General features: G+C 42.3%; 1 protein-coding gene across 1 annotated transcript; it reads right to left on the minus strand.

The window, feature by feature from the left end:
* Positions 1-3,970: 3,970 nt before the first annotated feature.
* Usp1 (ubiquitin specific peptidase 1) lies at positions 3,971-19,538 on the minus strand. The gene is made up of 9 exons (XM_042677479.1): positions 19,041-19,538; positions 16,351-16,589; positions 14,484-14,604; positions 13,608-13,712; positions 12,863-13,023; positions 9,011-9,693; positions 7,723-7,893; positions 6,878-7,079; positions 3,971-5,439 (listed from the first exon to the last, which is right to left on the minus strand). The coding sequence occupies exons 2-9, from the start codon at positions 16,518-16,520 to the stop codon at positions 4,701-4,703; spliced, it is 2,352 nt and encodes a 783-aa protein (XP_042533413.1). The 5' UTR covers positions 16,521-16,589; positions 19,041-19,538; the 3' UTR covers positions 3,971-4,700.
* Between the last annotated feature and the right edge of the window lie 4,871 nt (positions 19,539-24,409).

The following is a 24,409-nucleotide window of genomic DNA, read 5'->3' on the forward strand; positions in this document are numbered from 1 at the left end:
TATGAGTGGTACTTTAATATTTTTTATTGTAAAAGATAGAGAATAAGAATGTTTCAAAACTAGTAAAATGACCAAGTCATCTTATAGATCCTAAAGAAGTGTCTCAGATGTTAATGGCCAGACAGATAACTAAAATATTAAAGCTGATTTGCTATTTATATGCCAAAAAATTTATAATTGTATAAATAACTGATAAAATATTTGCCTATAAAATAGCCAATACTAGTGACAGAAGTTGATTTTTATGAACTGGCCTTAATGTGAACTTCGTGCTCTCAGCATGACTAGTTCTCATTTCACTAGTATAATCCTAGCTACTCAGTGGGCTGAGCTCTGAGGATCATGCTAAGTCAGTCCAGGCAGAAAAGCCCATGTGATTCTTTATCTCCAGTTAACCAAGAAAAAGCCAGAAGTGGAACTGTCTCTCAAAGGATAGAACACTAGCTTTGAGCAAAAAAATTAAAGAGTACAAAGTCCTGAGTTCAAACCCCAGTATAGCCCTCCCCTCCCCAAAAATATACAACCACAACAAAAAAAAAAGTACATTAGCAATCTGTTAAAAAGTTCAGTGGTGGGGCTGGAAAGGTGGTTCAGTGGTAGAGTGCTCGCCTTGCATGCATGAGGCCCTGGGTTCAATTCCTTAGCACCACATAAGCAAAAAGAAAAAAAAAAAGCCAGAAGTGGCGCTGTGGCTCAAGTGGTGGAGTGCTAGCCTTGAGCTGAAGAGCTGAGGGACAGTGCCCAGGCCTAGAGTTCAGGCCCCATGACCAGACCCAAAAAAAAGTTCAGTGACTCACATGTGTAACCTTAGCTACTCAGGAGGCTAAGATCTAAGGATCGCAGTTCAAAGCCAGCCCTGACAAGAAAGTCTGAGACCTTTCATCTCCAGGTAACCACCAGAAAACCAGAAGTGGCACTGTGGCTCAGAGTGGTAGAATGCTAGCTTTGAGTGAAAAAGCTCACAGACAGTGCCCAGGCCCTGAGTTCAAGCCCCATGACCAAAAGGTGTCAGGGAAGGGAGAGCTATTTTACAGTGAAGGTAACACAGAACTAAAGTTTATTGATTTTAGTCTCAATTCAATGAAAAAGTCACTTTTGACACTTGTACAGATTTTACAGAATAAAGAATAAGAGTAAAATTAACATTAGCTTTGCATTGTAACTATGGATTTTTAATCTTTTGTACAAAATGACTTTGTTTATAAATACAATGCATCCTAATCCATTGTTCTCCCCTATTTCTTTCAACCTCAGCCACACTTACAACTGTGTGTAAAAAGAGTAACATCTTACTTGGTACATTTTTCCAAAACAGTACACTTATTTTTCCCCCATGTACTGTGGGGGTTTTATTTGCTGGTCGTGGGGCCTGAAATCAGGGCCTAGGTGCTGTCCCTTAGCTCAAGACTAGTGCTCTACCACTTGAGCCACAGCACCACTTCCAGTTTTTTGGTGGTTAATTGGAGATGTCTCATGACTTTCCTGCCCAGGCTGGCTTTGAACTGTGTTCCTCAGATCTCAGCCTCCTGAGTAGCTAGGATTACAGATGTGAGCCACCAGTGCCCACCTCCTGAGGTTTTTAACTTAGGGTTTCAAGCTTGCTCAGCTGGTGTTCTACCACCTGAGCCACTCCTCCAGTGTTGCCTTTTGCTGGTTATTTTAGAAATGGGAGTCTGAGGATTTTTATGCCAGAGCTTGCTTCAAACTAGTTTCTCAGCTCGCAGCCTCCTGAGTGCTAAGAGCTTTTGTTGCCAATTTCTGGAAGTGTTTTGAACAATTTTTAATGTACAATAGCATTTAATACCATGCTTTTGTTCTACAGTTGATGTAGAAAACAAGAGTTTAAAAATGTCTACTTCTCAAGAGCACAGATGACGGTTGACAATTTCCCCTTCAAGCTTACTTCAGTGATGGGCAAGTATCTCAAATTCCTGCTATCTCATCAATTCAAATACCAAATGAGCCTATATTGTTTAAATAGGAGCTATCTGAGCTCAGGATAGCTGTTTAAGAGTTCAGTAGCACAAGGCCCTGGATTTAATACCTAGCATTGAAAACTTCCTTGGAGAGTAAGGAAAGGGGTCAAGAATGGCAACTTGCCAGGCACAGTGGCTCATGCTTGTAATCCTAGCTACTCAGGAAGCTGAGATCTGAGGATTGTGGTTTGAAGCCAGCTGGGACAGGAAAGTTCTTGTGACTATCTCCAATGTACAACTCAAAAAAAAGCAAAAGTGGGGCTGTGGTAGAATGCTAGCCTTGAGCAGAGGCTCAGGAACAGCGTTCAGGCCGAGTGTAAGCCCCAGGATTGGGGGGGGGGGGGGGGGAGGGAGGGGGAGAAGAAGGGGGAAAGCAGGTTGCCAAGTGCTGGTGTTTCAAACCTGTAATCCTACTCAGGAGGCTGAGATCTGAGGATCATGGATTCTAGCCTAGAAAGAAGCCCATGAGACTCTCATTTCCAATTAACCCCCAGAAAACTGGAAGTAGAACCCTGACTCAAAAGTGGTAGAGTGCTAGCCTTTAGCAAAAGGAGCTCAGAGACAGTGCCCAGGCCAAGCTGAAGTCCCAATACCAACAACACAGGAAAGTGGTATATTTTTCCCTTTTAGGGGATTAAAGGCAGACATAAAATACTAATTCCTTCTAGTTCACTTCTCAGATTACACTTGTGTTGAACTTCATAGAAATGTGTGGTATCAGGAACTTTAAAATTTCAGAAAATTAGAACTTAAGTATCATGCAGTACCCACTATTTCCTGGTAAATTTGATGTTTCACTTTTTCAGTCTATACTTTTTGATATGACATATACTGTTTCCTTCTTAGTTTTATAGGTTTGTGTGTGCATTGGTCATAGGCCTTCAACTGAGGGCCTGGGTACTGTCTTGAGCTTTTGTGATCAAGGGTAGTATTCTACCACTTGAGCCACAATTCCACTTGCTTTTTTTTTTTTTGCCCGCCATGAGGCTTGAACTGTGGGCATGGGCGCTGTCCCTCAGCTCTTCAGCTCAAGGCTAGCGCTCTACCACTGGAGCCACAGCGCCACTTCCGGCTTTTTCTGTTTATGTGGTGCTGAGAATCGAACCCAGGGCATCATGCTTGCAAGGCATGCACTCTACCGCTGAGCTATCTTCCCAGCCCCTCCACTTCCATCTTTTTGGTGGTTTTTTGGAGGCAAGTCTCAGGTTTTTTCTTCCCAGGCTGGCTTTAAGCCACAATCCTTAGATCTCAGCCTCTGAGTAGCTAAGAATTACGGTATAAGCCACCTATACCCACTTTCTATTTTTTGTTTATCGTGGCCCTTATCCCTAAGCTCTTCAGCTCAAGGCTAGCGCTCTACCACTTGAACCAGTCACTTCCAGCTTTTTCTGCTTATGTGGTACTGAGGAATCGAACCCAGGGCCTCATACATGCAAGGCAAGCATTCTACCACTGAGCCACCTTCCCAGCCCTAAACTAGTTCTTAATACAAGCTTTTAGTGAGACCAGGCATTATCCTCAACCTATCCCATCAAAATCACGAACGCAGTGAAACAAAATTTTCATTAGCAATTCTGAATGTAGGTGAGGAGGTAAACTATAACTTTATTTCCATTATTACCACTGTGGAAAAAAACCTATTTAACCAGGTATTCTTTTAATTGAAATGAATTCCTTAAAATCAAATTTTACAGAAAACCTTTAATGCCAAGAATGTTCAATCAGTAAGACAGCTGGCTACTTACCATCTTAATATTAAAACTCAAGTCTTTATGCCGTAGCATCTCCAGCTTTCAGTTCCATTATGTCTACTTTAAAGAATAATTGGAATGTGAAATTGCAACTTCTTTCAATTATGTCAGCTTGGGATGGACAGTCAGAAATAATCAAGTATTACTAAATGCAATTACTGTATGTCTAACTCTTCCTGTATATTCACATGGATTTTATTCCTTGAGGACTTTATAAAATCAAGCATTGTACACATAGTTGTTAGCAGTTTAAATTTTATTGACCTCCCAGTTTTTAAAAAAAAGTTAAATTTAAGGTCACACCTCTAAGTTTGATGTACTATATACAGATCGTGCAGAGTTATGAGTATGAAGAGATACAAATTAGTCCATGCCCAAAAAAGTTTATTAGAGTACAGAATCATCTTCATAAATACATATATAAATTCTTATGAAGATAGAGGGACTGTCCAGGTTTTCCAAGACACTTTCCAAAATTTTGATTCAAGGCACAAAATGTACATTATGGGGAATATACATGTTCTAGACTTTGTGCCTCTGATACAGCCCATCAAAGATCTGGCTTCATGACTTATAAAACTAAATGTACTGAATGAGATTCTGTTTGAGTGAAAAACCACAGACCTATAAACATCATGTAGGTAACTGCTCCAAAATATGGAGAATACAAATACAGCACTTTTAAAAAGCAAACACAAAAGAACGGTGTAAATCCCAAAGTGTTCAAATGCTTCCATTTTGGATAATTAAGAATCTATACAAGTCTGTTCCCTGAAGCTAATGCATCACTAGTCTCTACTAAGGAAAATGAATTCTAAAAATTAACATGGTTTTCAGTATTTCAAATTTCACTATATAAAAACCTAGAGAGACCAACAATATTCAATAGCTTCAAAAGATAGCTAAAGACTTTGATGTAATCAACTTTACCAATGTTTGTCCAGGTCTGTTTTATACACAAGGAAAATACACTCTATAATTTCTTATAAAATAGCAAGTAAGGAGTAGATGTAGGAGATGTAGATGGAGAAAGAGAATTCAGGAAGTCCTTCTCTTCTGTAACTTTCACTTCAGAATCATCAAAAAGCAACCACTTCCCCTCATACTCCTTCAAGCTTTGCACTATATACGAAATTTTGTTCTCAAATCCACTAATATTAACATCTGTTTGGTCATTGGATTCCTTGTTTCTATCAGATTCATGGGTCCCATTAGTATTAGTATTGTTAGTCTCAGAATTTTTATTTTCAGCAAATGCTGCACCAGCAACCTTATCAGGATTAGATGCTTTGTTGTATAGCTCATAATCTGTTTTGCTCTTTTGTCCTCCAAGAAGTCCAACAGCTTCCACATTTTTTTTGTTCAAAACTTTACTTGGCTGTGTATTTCCACCGACTCTAATCGACACTTCATCATCATAATTTTCAGCCATACCCCTTGCTTCCTCCTCATTCAGTGGTTCTGGCTTACCTATTTCACACATCTGGTCAACCACAAAATTCCCCTTATCTAGTTCTAGACTGTTAAGGTCAGTGACTTTAACAGAAGCAGTGTAATGCCCACTACTAATTGTAATGCCACTATGCATCACCACCGCAAATAATCCATAGCTGTCATTAGTTGGCTTTGTGCTCCATTCTTCCAGTGACAATTTCAGAGGTGTCAATAAAGGAGTGTTGATCTTGGAAAGTCCACCACCATAACAGTCAAACCTTTGGAAGAAAAAGAATTCAAAACTTAGTACCCAGTGTGAAACCAAGTCCTATATTTAGTGCTCATTTGAAGTAAAAACCATGCTATGTTAAAAATAACTGCTAGGGCTGGGAAGGTGGCTCAGTGGTAGAGCGCTTGCCTTACATTCATGAGGCCCTGGATTTGATTCCTCAGCACCACATAAGCAAAAAGAAAAAAGCCAGAAGTGGCGCTGTGGCTCAAGTGGTAGAGCACTAGCCTTGAGCTGAAGAGCTGAGGGACAGTGCCCAGGCCCAGAATTCAGGCCCCACAACCGGACCCAAAAAAAAAAAAAAACTGCTAATGTTCAGGCGTTTCTCTGGATTAAATTCTATTTTTCCTCATACCGAAGCTTCCCATGTAGCTTGAATTACAGGTGCAGACTCCTCCCCATACCTAGCTTGTTTGTTCAAATGAAGAGCTGTTTTTGCTCAGGCTAGCTTCAAACTGCCATCTTCCCAAACATCTTCCAAAGTAGCAGGGATTACAGGTTAAGGCACTGTACCCAGCAACTGTTGATGGTGGCATTATTAAAAGACTCAACTTTTGCTGAGGCACCAGTGGCTCACACCTGTAATCCTAGCTACTCAGAAGGTTGAAAATCTAAGGGTGGAGGTTCAAAGTCAACCCAGGTAGGAAAGTCTGTAAGACTCTTTATTCTCTCAACTACTCAGAAGAAGCCCAAGTAGTGCTGTGGCTCAAGTAGTAGAGCATTAGACTTGAGCAGGCTCAGCAGAACAAAACAAAAAAAGATTCAACTTTTGGAGCCAGGTGCTGGTGGCTCCCACATCTAAACCTAACTACTCATAGGAAAATGAGATTGGAGGATTACAGTTGGAAGCCAGCCTGGGCAGAAAAGTCTATCAGATTCCCACCTCTAGTTAAGTACCAAGAAGCCAAATTAGAGCTGTGACTCAAGCAGTAGAGCACTGGCCTTGAGCAAAACACTCAAGAGACAGTACTCAGGCCCCTGAATTTAAGCCCATACACGCACAACAAAAGACTCAACTTTTGAAAGCAAAATCCTTTTCATTTTATATTTACAGTACTCACAAAGAACTGTAAATCATATTTCTGGCACCATGTCATGTCTGAGAGCTACTGGGAAGCTCTCATTGTAATTTCAAGTCATTAATGTGGAAAGCAATGAAATCTATAAGGACTCTGTATCAGAAAAGGTCAAGACTATCCAAAATAGATAAACCTACACCTCTTAAGAAACCATATTTAATAATGTATTCATACCAAAAGAATCAAGTAGATGTATTTTGTAAGAACCTTAACAGGAGAATAAGACTCTTTCTTAGGAGATTATTTGCTTCATTTCAGTCAGTACTAATATTCATAGTTTTTCAATATTTTGAATAAACTTCTATAGCATATAATTTTATTCACATAACTTTTATTTACAATACTCACTCTAAGCCACTAGCAGCAAAGCACTTCAGATGAATAGTTATAACTTCAGGCATTTTATCAAACAGAAGACTTCGCTCTGCTTCAGTATAATGATGGCAATTTTCACAGAAATATTTATCTTCTCCTACAATCCTCTCCACTGAAGCAAATTGTGAAATTGCCCATCTCAAGGTCTTCATTTCTGTTTTTGGCTCTGGAGAAACTATAAAAGAGAATCCTTTCACTCACAAACAACAAGTCTCATCAAAAATTAAACCTCAAGTTCCATATACAAGATTAGCATTCAATTTCAGTTGGCTAACTCATTTACGAGTCACTTAAGAGATTTCTTTTCCCTATACAAGTTGTTTAGCAGCACATACCATTCATTCATTCTTGATACTGGGATGTGAATTCAAGGTTCTGCATCTGCTAAAGTACTCTACCACTTGAACCACATCCCCAGCCCAGCAGCATTATAGATCTTTAAAATACTTAAAATTAATCAAACCCAAAATACTTACATGACAGGAAAAGCAAAACCAAAATTAGCCTAGTCTACTTCAGTTTAAGATGGGCCATTTTAATAGTCAATTTTCAACATCTAACAAGTAAAAATTTTATAGTTTTGAGTTAATGGCTCAATAATTGTGTTAAATATAACCTCATTAGCTCTGAGAGATTAACTTACTAAACCATTTTTTCAATTCTAACACACTATATAGAGATGGTAACAAGTTTCCAAATGTTATTAACAAATGACGTTAAATAAGCAGGAAGGCTCTTTATTAGATCATCAGACATGGTGATATTGTGAATTGCTGAAGAAACCTTCCTTATTCCACACAAGACTCCATTTTGCTTACTTTCAGAACTCTCCTCTACTTTGGAAAGTTCATCTTCTTGTACTGGCACACTGATGTCCTGGAAATCTTCTCTTCTTTCTGTTAAACTTTCACATTCCAAACAGCGAGTCCTTAATACCAACTGACCTTGAAATAATTTCTCCACAAGCTCAAAGCCAATTTGTTCTGTACCTGAAAACAGGAAAATCTAAGTCAATATACAGATTAGTTTTCCAGCATTATCACAAATAACCAACTTTCAATTAAAATAAAGTGTATCCTCAATAAAAGGCTCATTTTTTTTGTTTTAGCTTACTGGCATTAAGAGGTAGTCTTTGTAAAGACAGTTGTGAATTAGTAATTATTTTAAAGTTGCTGGAGCCACTCTCAGGAGGCTGAGATACAAGGATCACAGTTCAAAGCCAGAGTAGGCAAGAGTCATCAAAAAGAAGTGAGTGTGGCTCAAGTGGTAGAGTGCTAGCATTAAGCACTAAAGCTCAGGGATAGTGCTCTGGACCAGTACAAAAAAAAGTCATGGGATGGGTAAGTGGCTCAAGTGATAGAGCCACTTGAAGTACTTAGGTCAAACGTCAGTCTCTCTCCTCTCTCTGTCTCTCTCTCACACACACACACACACAAAGTGAGTTATCTTCACAACTTTGGTCAGTCATGGGGCATGAACTCGGCCTGGGTGCTGTCCCTCAGCTCTTCAGCTCAAGGCTAGCGCTCTACCACTTGAGCCACAGCACCACTTCCGGCTTTTTCTGCTTATGTGGTGCTGAGGAATTGAGCCCAGGGCCTCTTGAAGCATTCTACCAGTCTCCAGTTCTGGTTTTTGAGTGGTTAATTAGAGGTAAGAGTCTCACAGGGCTGTCTGGCTGGCTTCGAACCACAATCTCAGATCTCAGCCTCCTCAGTAACCAGACAGGCGTGAGCCAGTGTCCAAAGATGGCACCGTCCTACAAAAATATTAACATCAATTCTATAATATTCTCAGAGATACGTAGAAATAGACAAATCAAGACATAAGTTTAAAAACTTCACTAAATCCAATTTCCCTGATGAGCCTATGTCTACTGCTGCAGATTAAAAAGTCTTCATTAAAATAACTGATGGTTTATAGACACTACCTACCATAGGACACAAATGTAGGCATGCACACAATACTTAAAATGCTACTGTTCCCATTTGGTGTTAGATTCTTCTCTAAATAAAACCAGTTGTAAAGATTATATTGCATACATATCTAAGAGAAAAATTCTATTTTGCAAGTGTTAATACTGTCAGTCTTAACAATTATTATACTGACCTTTGTTTATGGGCTTAACTTCATTGACATTTACAGATGTAACATTTCCAGAAGGTTCAGGTCCATAACCATGAGTTGTGTTATCACTTTCATACTTTCCCAAGTCCTCTTCAAGATCATACTCATTTTCTTTAGATTGTACTTTTGGTCCTTGGTTTGTTATTTTTCCCAGACTACAGAATTTAGAAAGAATGCTGGGTTGCTTAGTTTCAGACTTTAACCAATTTATTTTAACTCTTGATTTCTTTTGTGAGGGTCTTGTACTCTCATTTTCAGAAACGCACTTGGGGATTATTTTAGGAGGAATCTCTAATGTATCACCAGTAGCTTTTCTCTTTGATCTAGTTTGTCTCTGGTTCTCTTCCAATGACTGGCATTCCTTGGATATTTTGACTTTTTTCTTCATGTTACCAAATTCACTGTCACTTTTTCTTTTCCCATTTCCTTTTGGGATTTTTTCATTATAGTCCTCAGAATTCCTCATGCTGTCAGTCTCTATGTTGTTAATTCCACACATTTCCTCTTTCTGATGAGAATTTTCTTCTACCTTAGTAGACTCTGACACATTGTTTACTTCTTCTTTTTTTAGAAATTGGCATGTTTCTTGAATGTTTCCCAAAATACACTGTAACACTTCCTGAGCATCATGCTGTAGATATCCTTCATACATAGGGTTGAGTTCCCTATAAATAAAACATGAAAGAAAAATCTCCCTAAAAATTACTTTAGCTTAAAAACCCACTTTTGGGGGCTGGGAATGTGACTTAGTGGTAGACTGCTTGTCTAGCATGCATGAAGCCCTGGGTTTGATTCCCCAGTACCACATAAACAGAAAAATCCAGAAATGGCACTGTGGCTCAAGTGGTTGAGTGCTAACCTTGAGCCAAAAGAAGCTCAGGGACAGTGCCCAGGCCCTGAGTTCAAGCTCCAGGACTGGCAAAAAATTAAAATTAAAAAATAAAAATAAAGATCCATTATTCTTACCTCTTAGATACAAACATCATAAGACTTTGATCCTTTTCTAAATGTAAGAATAACTAATGCTGACATGCCACATTTTATGCAAAATGCCTTTTGTATTATATGTATACATAATCCTCACAATAACCAAGAGGCAGGAACCATTATTCTCATTATTAAGACACTGAAACTAAGGTACCAAGAAGTTAAACTTGCCTGTGGTAACAGAGCTATTTAAGATGCAAAGCCTGGATTTAGGTCTGACTTAACTGGTAGAGCACCTGTGAGCAAATGCAATGTCCTGAGTTCAAATCCTAGTACCAAAAGAAGATGCAAATCTAGGATCTGAAACTAGCTCTTGGCCACCATGCTGTCACTTCACAAAGGAAAGCTGTATACTGTACTTAAGTCTATTTCAAACTGGATGATTATATGATTTTTTTTTCTTTTTTTCTTGGGGAGGTCTGTTTGTGAGGCCTGAACTCTGGGCGCTGTCCCTCAGCTCTTCAGCTCAAGGCTAGCACTCTACCACTTGAGCCACAGCACCACTTCCGGCTTTTTTCTTTTTGCTTATGTGGTGCTGAGGAATCAAACCCAGGGCCTCAGGCATGCAAGGCAAGTGCTCTACCACTGAGCCACCTTCCCAGCCCATGATTTTTTTTAAATAAGAGACATAGTTTAATTTTTTTTTTTTTTTTTGGGTCCGGTCATGGGGCCTGAACTCTGGGCCTGGGCACTGTCCCTCAGCTCTTCAGCTCAAGGCTAGCACTCTACCACTTGAGCCACAGCGCCACTTCCGGCTTTTTTTTTCTTTTTGCTTATGTGGTGCTGAGGAATCAAACCCAGGGCCTTGAGCATGCAAGGCAAGCGCTCTGCCACCTTCCCAGCCCAACATAGTTTAATTTTTTTAATGATGCTAATTATGTATAGAGTAAATTTCATTTATTAAAACAATATTCCAAAACAATCTAATCTAGTTAATAGGTTCCTTCTCAACACATAAAAAAGCATTTAGAACTTACAGTTTCTAATCTGAAATCCTTAAGATCACATGTACTTGAGAATTCAGAATTTTTCAGATTTTTTTTTTCCAGTTATGGGGCTTGAATTCAGGGCCTGGACATTGTCCCTGAGCCGCTTTGTGTTCAAGGCTGGTGCTCTAACACTTGAGCCACAGCACCACTTCCAGAGATAAAGAGTCTCTTGGACTTTCCTGCCTGGACTGGCTTTGAACCACAATCCTCAGATTTCTATAAACAAGACAATATGATGTTGGACATGTGGTAGAACACTTACTTGGTAGAATGGGACAGGGCTTAGGATGGATCCTAGTACTGCCAAAGGAAGTTTTTTTAACACTAGGTGGTGGTGGCTAATGCCTGTAAATCCTAGCTACTCAGGAGGCTGAGATCTGAGGATCGCGGTTCAAAGCCAGCCCAGGCAGGAAAGTCCATGAGACTCAGAAAACCAGAAGTGGCGCTGTGGCTCAAGTGGTAGAGCGCTAGCCTTGAGCTGAAGAGCTGAGGGACAGCACCTAGGCCCAGAGTTCAAGTTCCATGACCAACAAAAAAAAAAAAAAAAAAAAAAGTTTTTTAAGAGTCGATGATATGTGTGTAAGCCCAGATGGAGAAATTGTATTCTAGAGCAAGCTTCAAGTAAAAACCCAAGATCCATTCAAAGAAAATTATTTCGAAGGCAAAAGAGCTAGAGGTGTGGCCCAAGTAGTAGAGCATTTGCCTAGCAAGTGTAACACTTTGAATTCAAACCCCAGTACTACTTAAAAAAAAAAATACTATAGGGTATTGTTGTTTTTTTTAAATGGAGAATACTGAGCTCCACACAACACAAAACCAAGATTTGGTCATATGTGAGACTGATTTATACTTTCACAGACAGACTACATGATATGAGGTAGCTGTACCCTTAATTAAGTATATTAATTCTTCTACAGAATATTGGTAGTAAATATAAATAGACTATAAACAGCCTCTTGCAAGTCCAAACCTAATGAATACCAAATATACCCAAAAAAATCCAGTTTGCAGAGATTCTGGGAAATCAAAGACAATGGACCAGGAGGCGTTTTAATGTTCTTTGCCCTTTATTCCTAATTTATATTACCAATCTCCTCTAAACACAAAGAATAATTACATAAGAGCTGGGCACTGGTGGCTCACACATGTAATCCTAGCTATTCAAGAGGCTGAAATCTAAGGATCACAGTTCAATGGCAGCCTGTGAGACTCTGACTTCCAATTAACCACTCAAAAACTGGAAGTGGTGCTATGGCTCAAAGTAGTAGAGTGGTACCCTTGAGCAGAAGAGCTCAGGGACATTGACATTGAAGCCCCACAACCAACAACAACCAAAAAAATAACTACGGGCTGGGAAGGTGGCTCAGTGGTAGAGCGCTAGCCTTGTATGCCTGAGGCCCTGGGTTCGATTCCTCAGCACCACATAAGCAAAAAGAAAAAAAAGCCAGAAGTGGTGCTGTGGCTCAAGTGGTAGAGCGCTAGCCTTGAGCTGAAGAGCTGAGGGACAGCACCCAGGCCCAGAGTTCAGGCCCCAGGACCAGACCCAAAAAAAAAAACACAAAAAAACACTACATAAGAATGACAAAATTAGCTGGGCACCAGTGGCTCACACCCGTAATCCTAACTACTCAGGAGGCTAAGATCTGAGGATCGTGGTTTGAAGACAACCTGAGCAGGAAAGTCTATGAGACTCTTATCTCTAATTAACCATCAGAAAACCAGACGTGGTACTGTGGCTCAAAGTGGTAATGTGCTAACCTTGAAAAAAGAGCTCAGGGGCAGCATTCAGGCTCTGAGTTCAAGTTGGCCCTATGACCCGAAAAGAAAAAGAATGATAAAATTACATTATATGATATACCTGAGTGTGTTAAGCAGTCGCCTTGGCTGAGTGGCAAGTTCATCAGTATATTTGTCTGGATTTAAGAGAAAACTAGCTTGAAGCTGTTCAACAGAAATGATTAAAGACTGTAAACTACATATAAGTTCGTAACTCGCCAAAGGATCTTCTTTGCAATTTTCCTGTCAACAAAGAAAAAAAGCACATTAATTTGTGAACAAATTAAGTATCTTCACCCTTGATTCGTCTCACTAAACAACCTACTTTTTCTCAATCTAATTTCATTATCCCACAATTTTATAAGATACAGGAATAAACAAGATTTTTTTCTCATTATTTTCTATGTGGCTATTAACACTTTCCTAATTATGGGAGACAGAGGTTTCTAGGAATATAGTTCAGTGGTAGAATATGTGCTTACTTATAAAAGGTGTTAGGTTTGAACTCTAGCACCAAAAAAGGTATCAATTTGAAAACAAAATGGAAAATAACTGGTACATGAATATGACAAATTATGATTGTGGTATACAAATAAATTTGACAACACGAAACAGAAAAAAATGCTATATTCAACGTTATTGATAATGTAAGTAAGTTGCCTTACAGGTGTTAAAAACTGCCTTCCTTACAATTCTGAGAAATTCTACCTCATTAATAGGAATGATCTGTCACCTTCCCCTTAAATTTTTTTGAGTATCTATTACGTATTTTTACATACAAGCAAGTGAATTTCAACTGATTTGATATTTTAAGTTCTTTTTTTTACCTTATCTTTCTGATTGGACTCATCCTTTAGAGCTTCTTTCTTCCTTGAAATAATATTAAATAAGTGCTTTACTCCAGATTTAAAACCAGGACAAAAATATAATACCTATAAAAAGTGAGATTGTTTATTTAACCATACTACAACAGAAATCATTAAAATACTATCATGCTTTCTGTAGAGCAGTTTTGATGTATATTACCTAGACTCTGAGATTAAGCTTCCTGTGAAAACTTGTGTCTGCTTCTTCAGTAGTAAACACTTCCCTCACAAATACTGTGCCCAGGCCAATACTGCTAAGATTTAAGGTTCCAAGGCATAAAACCTAACGCCATTAGTTTCAGGGGTAAATATACAAGGAATCAGGAGAAGTTAAAGGTTTGCCCTGTCTACCAAGGTCTCAATTTTGTTACCTCCCCTTTATTTAATGTATCGTTTTCTCTTATTCCAATGAACTTGAGTAGCATGCAAAAAGAATTATCTTTTTGTCAGTTGTGGGACTTGAACTCAAGGCCTGAATGCCATCCCTGAGCTCTTTCGCTCAAGGCTAGTGCTCTACTAGTTTGAGCCACAGCTCTATTTCTGGTTTTTGAGTGGTTAATTGGAAATAAAGTCTCACAGGGCCTTTTATGCCAGGGCAGGCTTCAAACAGCAATCCTCAGATCTTAGCTTCCTGAGTAGCAAGGATTACAGGTGTGAGCCACCAGTGCCCAACTTAAAATCATTATTTTAACCTGGGTTATTTACAATCAAATGCAAAGATAGTATGGACAATTAAAGTCATCCAATAGCCTAAACTTTTCAGCAACATTAAACATTATATAATTCTTTGCCTCCTAACACTTCACTACATAGCAGAATTCAAAATTGTCAATTTACCTGAAGTATACTATTAAGATAACAAGTATTTCCAAGATTATTCAGTCCCACAAATGGTAACAAGTTTTCTCTCTTCTCACAGTTTATAGGTGAGGACTGTGCTGCAGGAACAACTTGATCACTGGTAAATATAAAGGAGAAATGGGCATGATGAAGTAGCATCTTAAATAAAAGTGGAAATATTACTTCCCTAGATTTAATCTTTTCCTAAAAGTGGTGATTATAATCCAAAAAAATGTAATAATTTCACTCAGATGACATTTTAAAAGATCTCTTTATAGGCTCAAAATTGGTATATACCCAGGATAGAGATTTTAAAGCATTATTGTACTCGGCAAGCCTCAAAATAATTCTGTTAAGCCAGGCTCCAGTAGTTCACACCTATAATCCTAGCTACTTAGGAAGCTGAACTCAGCTTTGCAGTTTGAGGCCAACCAGGGGACACACTCTGAGATCCTTTTCAACCAATGGCTGGATGAAGTGATGCAAGCCCCTCATCCTAGCTATGTAGGAGACAGATTATCAATCAGGAAGACTATGAATCCAGACCAGCCCAGGATAAAAAGATGCATAGTCTCCATCTCAACAGAAATTGGGTGTAGTGGCTGTGATTCCAACTATTGCAAATGAAAAAAGAAGAGGATTGAGGTTCCAAATACATGTTTGCAAGACTGAGACCCTATCTCACAATCAGTGCAAAACAGGACAGGAGGTGGCTCAGCAGCAGAGAACCTAAGTTAGGACCCTAAATTCAAATCCCAGTATTGCCAAAGTAATTCTGTTAACAGAATGTTAATCCCACTTTAGATTAAAAAAAAAAAAAAAAAAAAAGATAATCTAGTACTATAATTTCTTAGCTTCTGCTGCAATATTTTAATCAAGTAGTCCAGTTCTGACTTTAAAAACCGGCAATTAACCTGTTTATAATAATATGACAAGCTGGACTAAATCAGATTGTTTACAAAGATTAAGAAAAAAGTCTATGAATATACAGCTATCCTTCAAAAATAAACTGTCCAAGTCAGGTGCTGCCTGGTGCCAGTGGTTCAGGTCTATAATCCTAGCTACTCATGAGGCTGTTATCTGAGGATCACAGTTCAAAGCCAGAAGTGGGGCTGGTGCTCAAGTGGTAGAGCACTAGCCCTGAGCTGAAGAGCTGAGGGACAGCGCTCAGGCCTAGAGTTCAAGCCCCATGACCGACCAAAAAAAAAAAAAAGAATTTAAGTTCACTTTAAATTTTCAGCAGGTATGAGTAATTATAACTACAAAGTTTGAACAGATCAGATAACAACATGTCAAGTCTTCTGAACAAAAAAGAAAAATCTTTACCATTACACAACATGCTGCACTAGAAATAATCAAATGTAAAACAAACCTTGAAAGATGAATAACCATTCCTCTCAGCTAATGTAAAGGCCTATGGTCCACATTAATTTTTTGGGGTTTTTTTTTTTTTGGGGGGGGTCCAGTCATGGGGCCTGAACTCTGGGCCTGGGCGCTGTCCCTCAGCTCTTCAGCTCAAGGCTAGCACTCTACCACTTGAGCCACAGTGCCACTTCCGGCTTTTTTCTTATATGTGCTGAGGAATCGAACCCAGGGCCTTGAGCATGCAAGACAAGTGCTCTACCACTGAGCCACCTTCCCAGCCCCACATTAATGTTAAATCAACTAACATATCAATATGATTTCTGTGGGGAACCTTTATACTGCTGGATTTGTCATGCAGAAAGTATGACAATACTTGCTTTCTTCTTTTCTAACTCTGGATTATCAAGTCAGTCTGGAGATAACAAAACCCAAGGTTCAATATTTATTCATCAATACATAGTTTAAAAACCACAGATAAACTAAAAAATAAGATACATACATTTCAGATCCTCTATATTCAGAAGCTTTTTCTTCATTTTCTTGAGAATCTGTGAAATCTAAGGCTCTCTTAGTTTCCTTTTTCTGAAAAAACTTCAGAGAAAGTCTGTTTTTCTTGGATGGACTACCTCTGGAAAGCCCACTGCTTTCATTAGGTATGACACCAGGCATTTTCTTTTCAAATCCCAAGGAGTTGACAAGAATTAACTTATAGAGGGCAGCTGTAATCACCAATTATATCTGTTAATCGCAAAGAAAAGGTTTTATTAATCCTCAATTATCAAGTGTAGGCAACAAAATCATCAAATGTAAAAATAAATTAACCAAGGGAATGGTATAAACTCTAACTTAAAATCTGTAAAGTACTAATAGCTATCTGGCTTTTTTTTTTTTTCCCCCGGTCATGGGGCTTGAACTCTGGGCTTAGGCGTTGTCCAAGGGCTCTTCAGCTCAAGGCGAGCTCTCTACCTCTTGAGCCACAGCGCCACTTCCGGTTTTCTAGTGGTTTTTATTGGAGACAAGAGTCTCACGGACTTTCCTGCCTGGGCTGGCTTTGAACCAAGATCCTCAGAATTCTGCCTCCTAAGTAGCTAGGATTACAGGTGTGAGCCACCAGCACCCAGCTAATTTTTTAAAATTTAAGCTGCATTGTCATTAGCTTTTTAAAAAATGACACTAAGCTTTTATTACACTGTTGTAAATTTAAGGGCCACATTACAAAATACCACACTTAGCAGACCTATAAAGTTTGTAGTATTAAAAAGACTAAAAACCCAAGTAGTCATTATAATGTATTAGTCCATTCAAAAAGTATTGAATAATTCTAAAAGAGGTTGTAGGAACCATAAGAATGAATAGAAAAGCAAACTAGGCTGGACATTAAGGAGTACTCCTTCCAAAGTCCTTTCTAATGAATCTGGACATATAAAGTCTCTATAAAGCTAGAAGTATAATTCACATACAAACACAGGCATAGATCTGCAATTGTTATACTTAAAAACACATGCAAAGCTAGGAGAGTGTAAAACCTTGTTTGCTGCACTGTGTATCAAACTCTGATGAACTACTTTTTAAAAAACGATGTATTTTTTTAAACTGCATTTGAATAGGTCAATATGATATGGTTTGCCTTTTTCAGCCTTTACCATGCTTGAAGATAAAAGTTTGAGATGAAAACATGGTAATATCTGTGGCAGTTGTTTTACCTATCAGTCCTATTTTTCATGAAAAATTATCTGACAGGAATATTCCACAGTTATTGAAAATCCAAGAATCTGAGTAAATTTCAGATATAGGTAGAGTAATAAAATGAACTATCCAAAATTCGCTCAAATTCCATCCTTAAGCATATCACTCTGGTATGATCTAGGAATGACAGTGAAGTCATTTTTGATATGCAACTGCGGAAGAAGTGTTAAGCTGACAACTATTCCCCCCTTCCTGTCTCCTACTCAATTTACTCTCCTGGCCTCCTAATGTCTGACGAAACACTGTTACAATAAATAATAAACTGGCCTGTGCTAAGTTGTCAAGAGATCACTCAGCATTAATGACTGTTGGAAAAGGTTTCTCTTGAGTGACAAAATCTAATAAATAAGACTAAATTTTCTAAGTGACAGATTAACCGGAAGGAACAAATGATCAAGCAGCTACATCGCAAGCTGTCTAAAAATCAAACCTTTCTGACCTCCTCAAAAGTAACCATCAAAAGCCAGAAGCTGATGTCCCACACTTGTAAGCCTAGCTTTTACTTCAGCTTACAGTTCAAGAGATATGAGGATTGTGGTTCAAAGCCAGCCAGTTCATGAAACTATCTCCAATTAACCACCAAAAAGCTGGAAGTGGAGCTCTAACTTAAGTGAAAGAGCGCTAGACTTGAGGGGGGGGGGGGGGGGGGGGCCGCGGGTCAAAAGCTCAGGAACAGCACTCAAGCCCTGAGACCAAGTCGAGGAACCGACACACGCACACGAGTGCACGAGCCAATATTTAACTTTACCAAGAGTACACATCTATAAGCGGGGGATTGGTAGGTCCACAATATTCCTCCTCTAACTTATCAATCAAGCTTCGCACCAGACACAGTAGTGACTCCCGCATTTAAGTTCTTGACCAAATGACAGCGTCAACTCTCAGTCCCCATTAGTTTTCAGTTATTTCCTTTAAAGATAACAGGACTCATTCCCTATTTCTTCGAGACGAGAAGAGAAAAAAGTAAGGCAACTCAGGACCCCATCTTCGCCGGGGGGCTGAGACACGTGGCGTGCAGCCTACTTCTAGGGCATCTAAGTGGGAGAAAATGCGCGGTAAAATTTCGCAATGAGCGACGGCGCCCGGCGAGCGCAAACATCCCTCCTCCTCCTCCCCGAGCCGGCACCGCTGCCCGGGATGGCGGGGGGACTGCAGACGGCAGGCACGGCGCACGGCGGGAGCTGCCCCGGGGGGCGACCCGGGCACCCCCGGCCCGTCACTGGGTCTATTTACGCCCAGCCCGCACCTGCCTCCCAGTCCCCGGGGCGGCGCCCCCGCCCGCACCCCGGGCCGCAGAGCGCCCGCCAGTCAGCCCAGCGCCGGCCCGGACGCCCGACCCAAACGGCCCGGGGGCCCCGCTGGCAGCCGCACTCGGGGCGCCGTCCCACCAAGCGCTGGGCACGACGGCCGGGCACGGGCCCCTCCTCCCCAGGCCCTCCTTACCCGGCCATGGCCCTCAAGCGAGGTCCGCGGCGGCGACGCCGGCGAGGGCAGCCGGGGAAGCGTGTGGCAGCGACAGGTGAGTCCCGGCCCGAGCCGTCGGGCCCCGACTCCAGGAAAAGCTGCAGGGCTCGTCCACCCCGCGGGGGAGTGACCATCCGTTCGCTCGCGGAGCGGGAACCGGGCCGCCGCCGCTCGGTCCTGCCGGGGCCGGCGCCCACTACATCCCCGCGGCGGCGCCCGCCCGCCCGGGAAGGCCAGGAGCGCCACACGCCGCGGTCGCGCTCACGGGGCGCCGGAGCCGCTAGGGTCTCCCCGCTCCTCCACCGAGGGGAACTTGGCGCGTTTTCCTCAGCCTCAGGACCCCCGTGTGTTAGCCTCCGCCCGCGCCAGCGCCGCGAGAGAAGGGGGCGTCCTTCGAAAACGCCGGTTCCCGTCTCCACCGTGAAGAGGGTCGAGAGGCCAGAGCCGCCGCGCGAACGCGCCTTGCAGCCGGCCGCACGGGCTCCGGAACCCGCTGGAACGGTAGTTCCTCCCAAGATCCTAACGGGTTCTGCACTTTCAAACAGCACAGGCACAGTCACGGGCAGCTCGCGCGGGTCCTCGCAGGCGGCGCGCGCGACGCGCCGGAGGCCTGGCGGGCGCGCTCGAGCCTCACGCCCTCTTTTTTCCTTTCTCTTTAACCATTCGTGCTCTCCCGTCGAGGGGAAAGCGGGCGAGTCGGGAGGCCACTCAGAGAGAATATGGGACCTACTCCCCCGCCCTTCCTCAAAAAAGGAGCCCCCAGGTGCTCAAACGCGCCAATCCCAGATACACAATCCACGGCCCCGCCCTCTCCTGCCGCCCAGTATGAGCCAATCAGAAGTATCTAGACAAAAAATACCAATTGGATGGGCGGAGAAAGAAGTCGCAGCCAATAGAAAAAAATAGAGAGGGGGGGGAAGGAGAGTCTAGCCAATCACGGTGGAACATACAGAGTGTTTCTCCAGAGCGGCGCTTCTCCTTTCATTCTCATTGGCGCCCGAGAGCGCGCTTTAGCTTCGGACAGTTAAATAAGTCCGGCTTTGCGTCCTGGAGGGCGGGACGTCGCGGAGGGTGCGGCTTCCGGAGTGAGGTCCCCACTGCAGGTCCCGCCTCCCTTTCTTGCGTGCGCACTCGGGCGGGGCGGGGTTACCAGGGAGACGAGTTTCGAAAAGTGACCGGCTTGCTAACGCGCATGCGCCTTCCGTTTGGAATGGAATGGGAAACCCGATTTCCAGTGCTAGGGCTGTCGGAGAAAACCGAGCGCTCCCTTAGATAACACTGGCTCCCGACCCCCAAACGGGTAGCTGAGGCTTCTTGCTCGGCGCCGCCCGTTTATTCTCCCCATCTCCGACTGTATGGAGCCCCTGAATCAAAGCACTCGAAGCGCCGGAGCGCCTTCGCGGCTTGTTTTGTGTTTACGCCGCCTGTGAGCCTGCGCGGCGGCGGGGCTGCAGTTAGCAGGATCTTAGTCCAGGCCGGGCGCCGGCCGCTCACGCCCGGCCTACGAGCCACTCAGGAGGCTGGGATCTGAGAAGCGTGGTTCGAAGCCAGCCCAGGCAGAAAAGTCCGTGGGACTCTCATCTCCAACAAAAAGCTGAAAGTGGAACTGTGGCTCAAGTGGTAGAGGACTAGCGTTGAGTAAAACCAGTGAAGGAACAGTGAGTGCCCAGGCCCTGAGTGCAAGCCCTAGGATCAGCACCGATATACATACACATTAACCCAAATACATTTGGAAGGTATTTGGGGGCGCCTGTGCCACGGCATTTTCAAATGCACTCGGTGCTGTAAAGGAGTTACAGGTTCCAGAGGGAGGCAGATGGGATGTGAAATAATATAAATGATGCAGAAAGGAAATAACGGCATGGCATGGTGTTTTAGATACAATAAGGTGATATTTGACCAAAGAGCTCGATGGAACAAGCCTTAGGAAGAATGTCCCAAGTCTTAGAAGAATAGAAAGTTACAAAAGTGCTAAAGCAAGTTATAATGCAAGTGCTAGAGCTTGGAAAGGATAGGACACTTAAGGGCAGAGTGAGCCTGGATGAGAAGCTTGCAAGGCTCTGATAGAGACCAGTCTTTGGATGGTTCTGAGCTAGGTGAATAGTAGGATTTGGGTAATGGCTAGCTGTGACCCTCAAGAGTTGAAGAAGAGGGGCTGGGGAAGGTGGCTCAGTGGTAGAGCGCTTGCCTTGCATGCCTGAGGCCCTGGGTTCGATTCCTCAGCACCACATAAGCAAAAAGAAAAAAGCCGGAAGTGGCGCTGTGGCTCAAGTGGTAGAGCGCTAGCCTTGAGCTGAAGAGCTGAGGGACAGCGCCCAGGCCCAGAGTTCAAGCCCCATGACGTGGGGGGCGGGGGGGGGGGGGGCGGATAAAAAGAGTTGAAGAGGAAGGTTCACTAGTCTGGTTCATAGGCTAGAGAATAAGTTTGGAATTAGTTGCCCAATTTACAAAATCAAAGTTCAGCTGGCAACTTTAGGCTGGGGGGGGGGGGGAGGAGGAGCATATGCTGAACTAAAATCCCAAAGCCATAATAATAAGAAAGAGGAACCAGGCACTGGTGGCTCACACCTGTAATCTTAGCTACTCAGGAGGCTGAGATCTGAGGATCATGATTCAAAGCCTGGGCAAGAAAGTCTGTGAGACTTATCTCCAATTAACCACCAGGAAACCACAAGGGGCACTGTGGTAGAGCTCAAGCCTTAAGCAAAAAGAGTTCAGCAACAGCTTCCAGACCCTGAGTTCAAGCCCCATGACTGACAAAAAAAAAGAAGGGAGGGGGCGGGGGAATAGAATGGATATTAAAAGACAAATAACCTTCCTTTTCTTGGATTGGAGGAGGGAAGGGTGGGAATTCCTCAGCTGGTAAAATTGTCCTCAAAAAGTCAAAAATGGAGACATGGATAAGGTATGCTAATGCCTATTTGCTGCAATGGCAGATGTAGAGATGACTCTTTGAGGAAGAACTTTTAACTCCCTATCTACAGGGAAGAGTTCCTCTGGTCAGTTTCATCAGGTTGATTTCATCAGCAGCCAAGATTAAACCTCTCTAAGGCCGCTGCACTGGCTAAGAATGTAGGGCTTAGCCATTACAGCCCACCATGGGACACTGTAGGTATTATTCACTCCAGAGTTCCTAGCCACATTAACCAAAATCTTTGGATCTGTATTTAAATTTGACTTCTTCCTCTTGTTAGTTTTGCTTCCTCTGAATCTTGTACCTAAGTTGTGTCTTAACATCTGTTTACCAAGATCTCTGCTTGCAAGAGTTAGTACTAAAATAGGATGTGGAAAGAGGCCTAAAAGATGGAGTTGGGAAGCAGAATTATGGGGACCTGAAGCACAGCAAGCTCCTGACACAAGTTGATTTCTAATCAGGGTAATGTAGAAGGGAATGTGCTACCAGATGTTGAAGTGAGGAGGCTGAGTAACTTCTCATGGCCATCCTGTTGCCTTGCTGGGTAGAAGGGGCTTTCTACCCAACTCTGAAAAGCCTAGAGGTGAGAAAGCCATTCATTACATTGCAGATGTCATGCTAAGAGAGCTTTTGCTATGCTGACCTTCAGTTTCCCCAAAATGGTCTGATTTGCTTGCCTCTGATCATCAGCCTAGATGGAAAGTTCTGTGGTACCTGGGCTACTTCCCAGATAAGGTCTGCTTTTGTTGAACCTAGTTGCACCACCCCACCATATGGTTTTTGTCTTTAAAGCTTTGTGCCAGCTCTGTTCTGTGTTGCAGGTCTTTGAGACAGGAGTTCACCTACAGACACCAGCTCTCCAATAAAAACTCCCAATTCAACTTCTCAAAATGTGGCTTCTCTGTTTTCTCGTGACTGATTTACAACAATATGATGATGCCTTCTCTAACAGCACATACACTAGAAAAAGTGAGGTATCTGACTTTGAGACCTGTATAGAAGTAAGAGCTGTAACAAAAGGCTATCCCAGAAGAGACAAAAGAAAATAATGAGCAGCTGAGAGTGGGTAATGGGAACTGAAAATCAAGTGAGAAAGCCACAGTGTGTTTTTTAATGCACACAACATTGCTGGCATCTGCAAGGAGAAAGCTGAGCACCAGACTAGAATTTGAGTGGCTGAGCTGTACTATGTAGGAGGCTGAAATCTAAGGATCACAGTTTGAAGCCAGCCAGGGTAAGAAAGTTTGTAAGACTCTTATCTCCAAATAATTACCTCCAATAACTAATCTCCAATTAACTAGCCTGAAATGGATGTGTGGCTCAACTGGTAGTGCACTATCCTTGAGCAAAAAGCACAAGTACAGCACTTGGGCCCTGAGTTCAAGCACCAGGATTGGCAAACAATAAATAACAAGTGGCTATATACCCCAAATATCAGGTCTCCTGTACCAAAGTCAGGACCCTTGTTGAAAAACCTATTACAATGATCTTTGGAGATGATGCTGTTGAAATTGTTAATTCTCCAGGCTCTAAGTGCCTGAACTGCAGCTCACTCTTCCCTACTAAAAGCTATCACTTTGCCATGCCAGAAGATATTGGACAAGTTTCTTCTTGCCTCAGTACCTCTTCCCTCATACCTAGCAGCCTTTTCCCAAGTAAGCCTTCAATTACCACCTACTTTGCAAAGGTGCTGTACCTAGTGATTGAGATGATGGTGAGTATGCATGCATAGAACTGAATTCAGAGGACATTTCAGGGGGCCAGAAAATTATATTGCATTGGGAGCATTTCCCTGAAATATAGGACTTAACATCCAGCGAGGATTCCCAGCAACTGGCGTAAGCTGCTTAAAACGTGTCAAAAAGGAGGGCTGGGAAGGTGGCTTAGTGCTAGAGCGCTTGCCTTGCATGCATGAGGCCCTGGGTTCAATTCCTCAGCACCACATAAGCAAAAAGAAAAAAGCCGGAAGTGGCGCTGTGGCTCAAGTGGTAGAGCTCTAGCCTTCAGCGGAAGATCTGAGGGACAGCACCCAGGCCCAGAGTTCAGGCCCCACGACCGGACCCAAAAAAAAAAAAAGTGTCAAAAAGGCAATGAATAAAACAAATACCCAAAGGGGTAGACGGTAAGAACTCACCTCTCCCTAGGACTATGGACAGAAATTGTTATATCACTGTGTTATAAGTACTGTCTGGTGCTGGTGGCTCATGCCTTTAGTCCTAGGACTATCTCCAATTAACCACCAGAAAGCCAGAAGTGGCAGAGTACTAGCCTTGAGCAAAAATACTAAGGACAGCACCTAACCAACCCCTGAGTTCAAGCCCCAGGACTTGCACACACATATACAAAGTATTGTTATTGATTAGCTTTTGGTAAACATCCTTTTGAAAGAGGCTTTGGCTCAACAGAAGATCAACTGCCACAAACTGCCACTTAC

Source organism: Dipodomys spectabilis, unplaced genomic scaffold (assembly GCF_019054845.1).
Source record: "Dipodomys spectabilis isolate Male_0828 unplaced genomic scaffold, ASM1905484v1 ptg000002l, whole genome shotgun sequence".
Taxonomy (NCBI): domain Eukaryota; kingdom Metazoa; phylum Chordata; class Mammalia; order Rodentia; family Heteromyidae; genus Dipodomys; species Dipodomys spectabilis.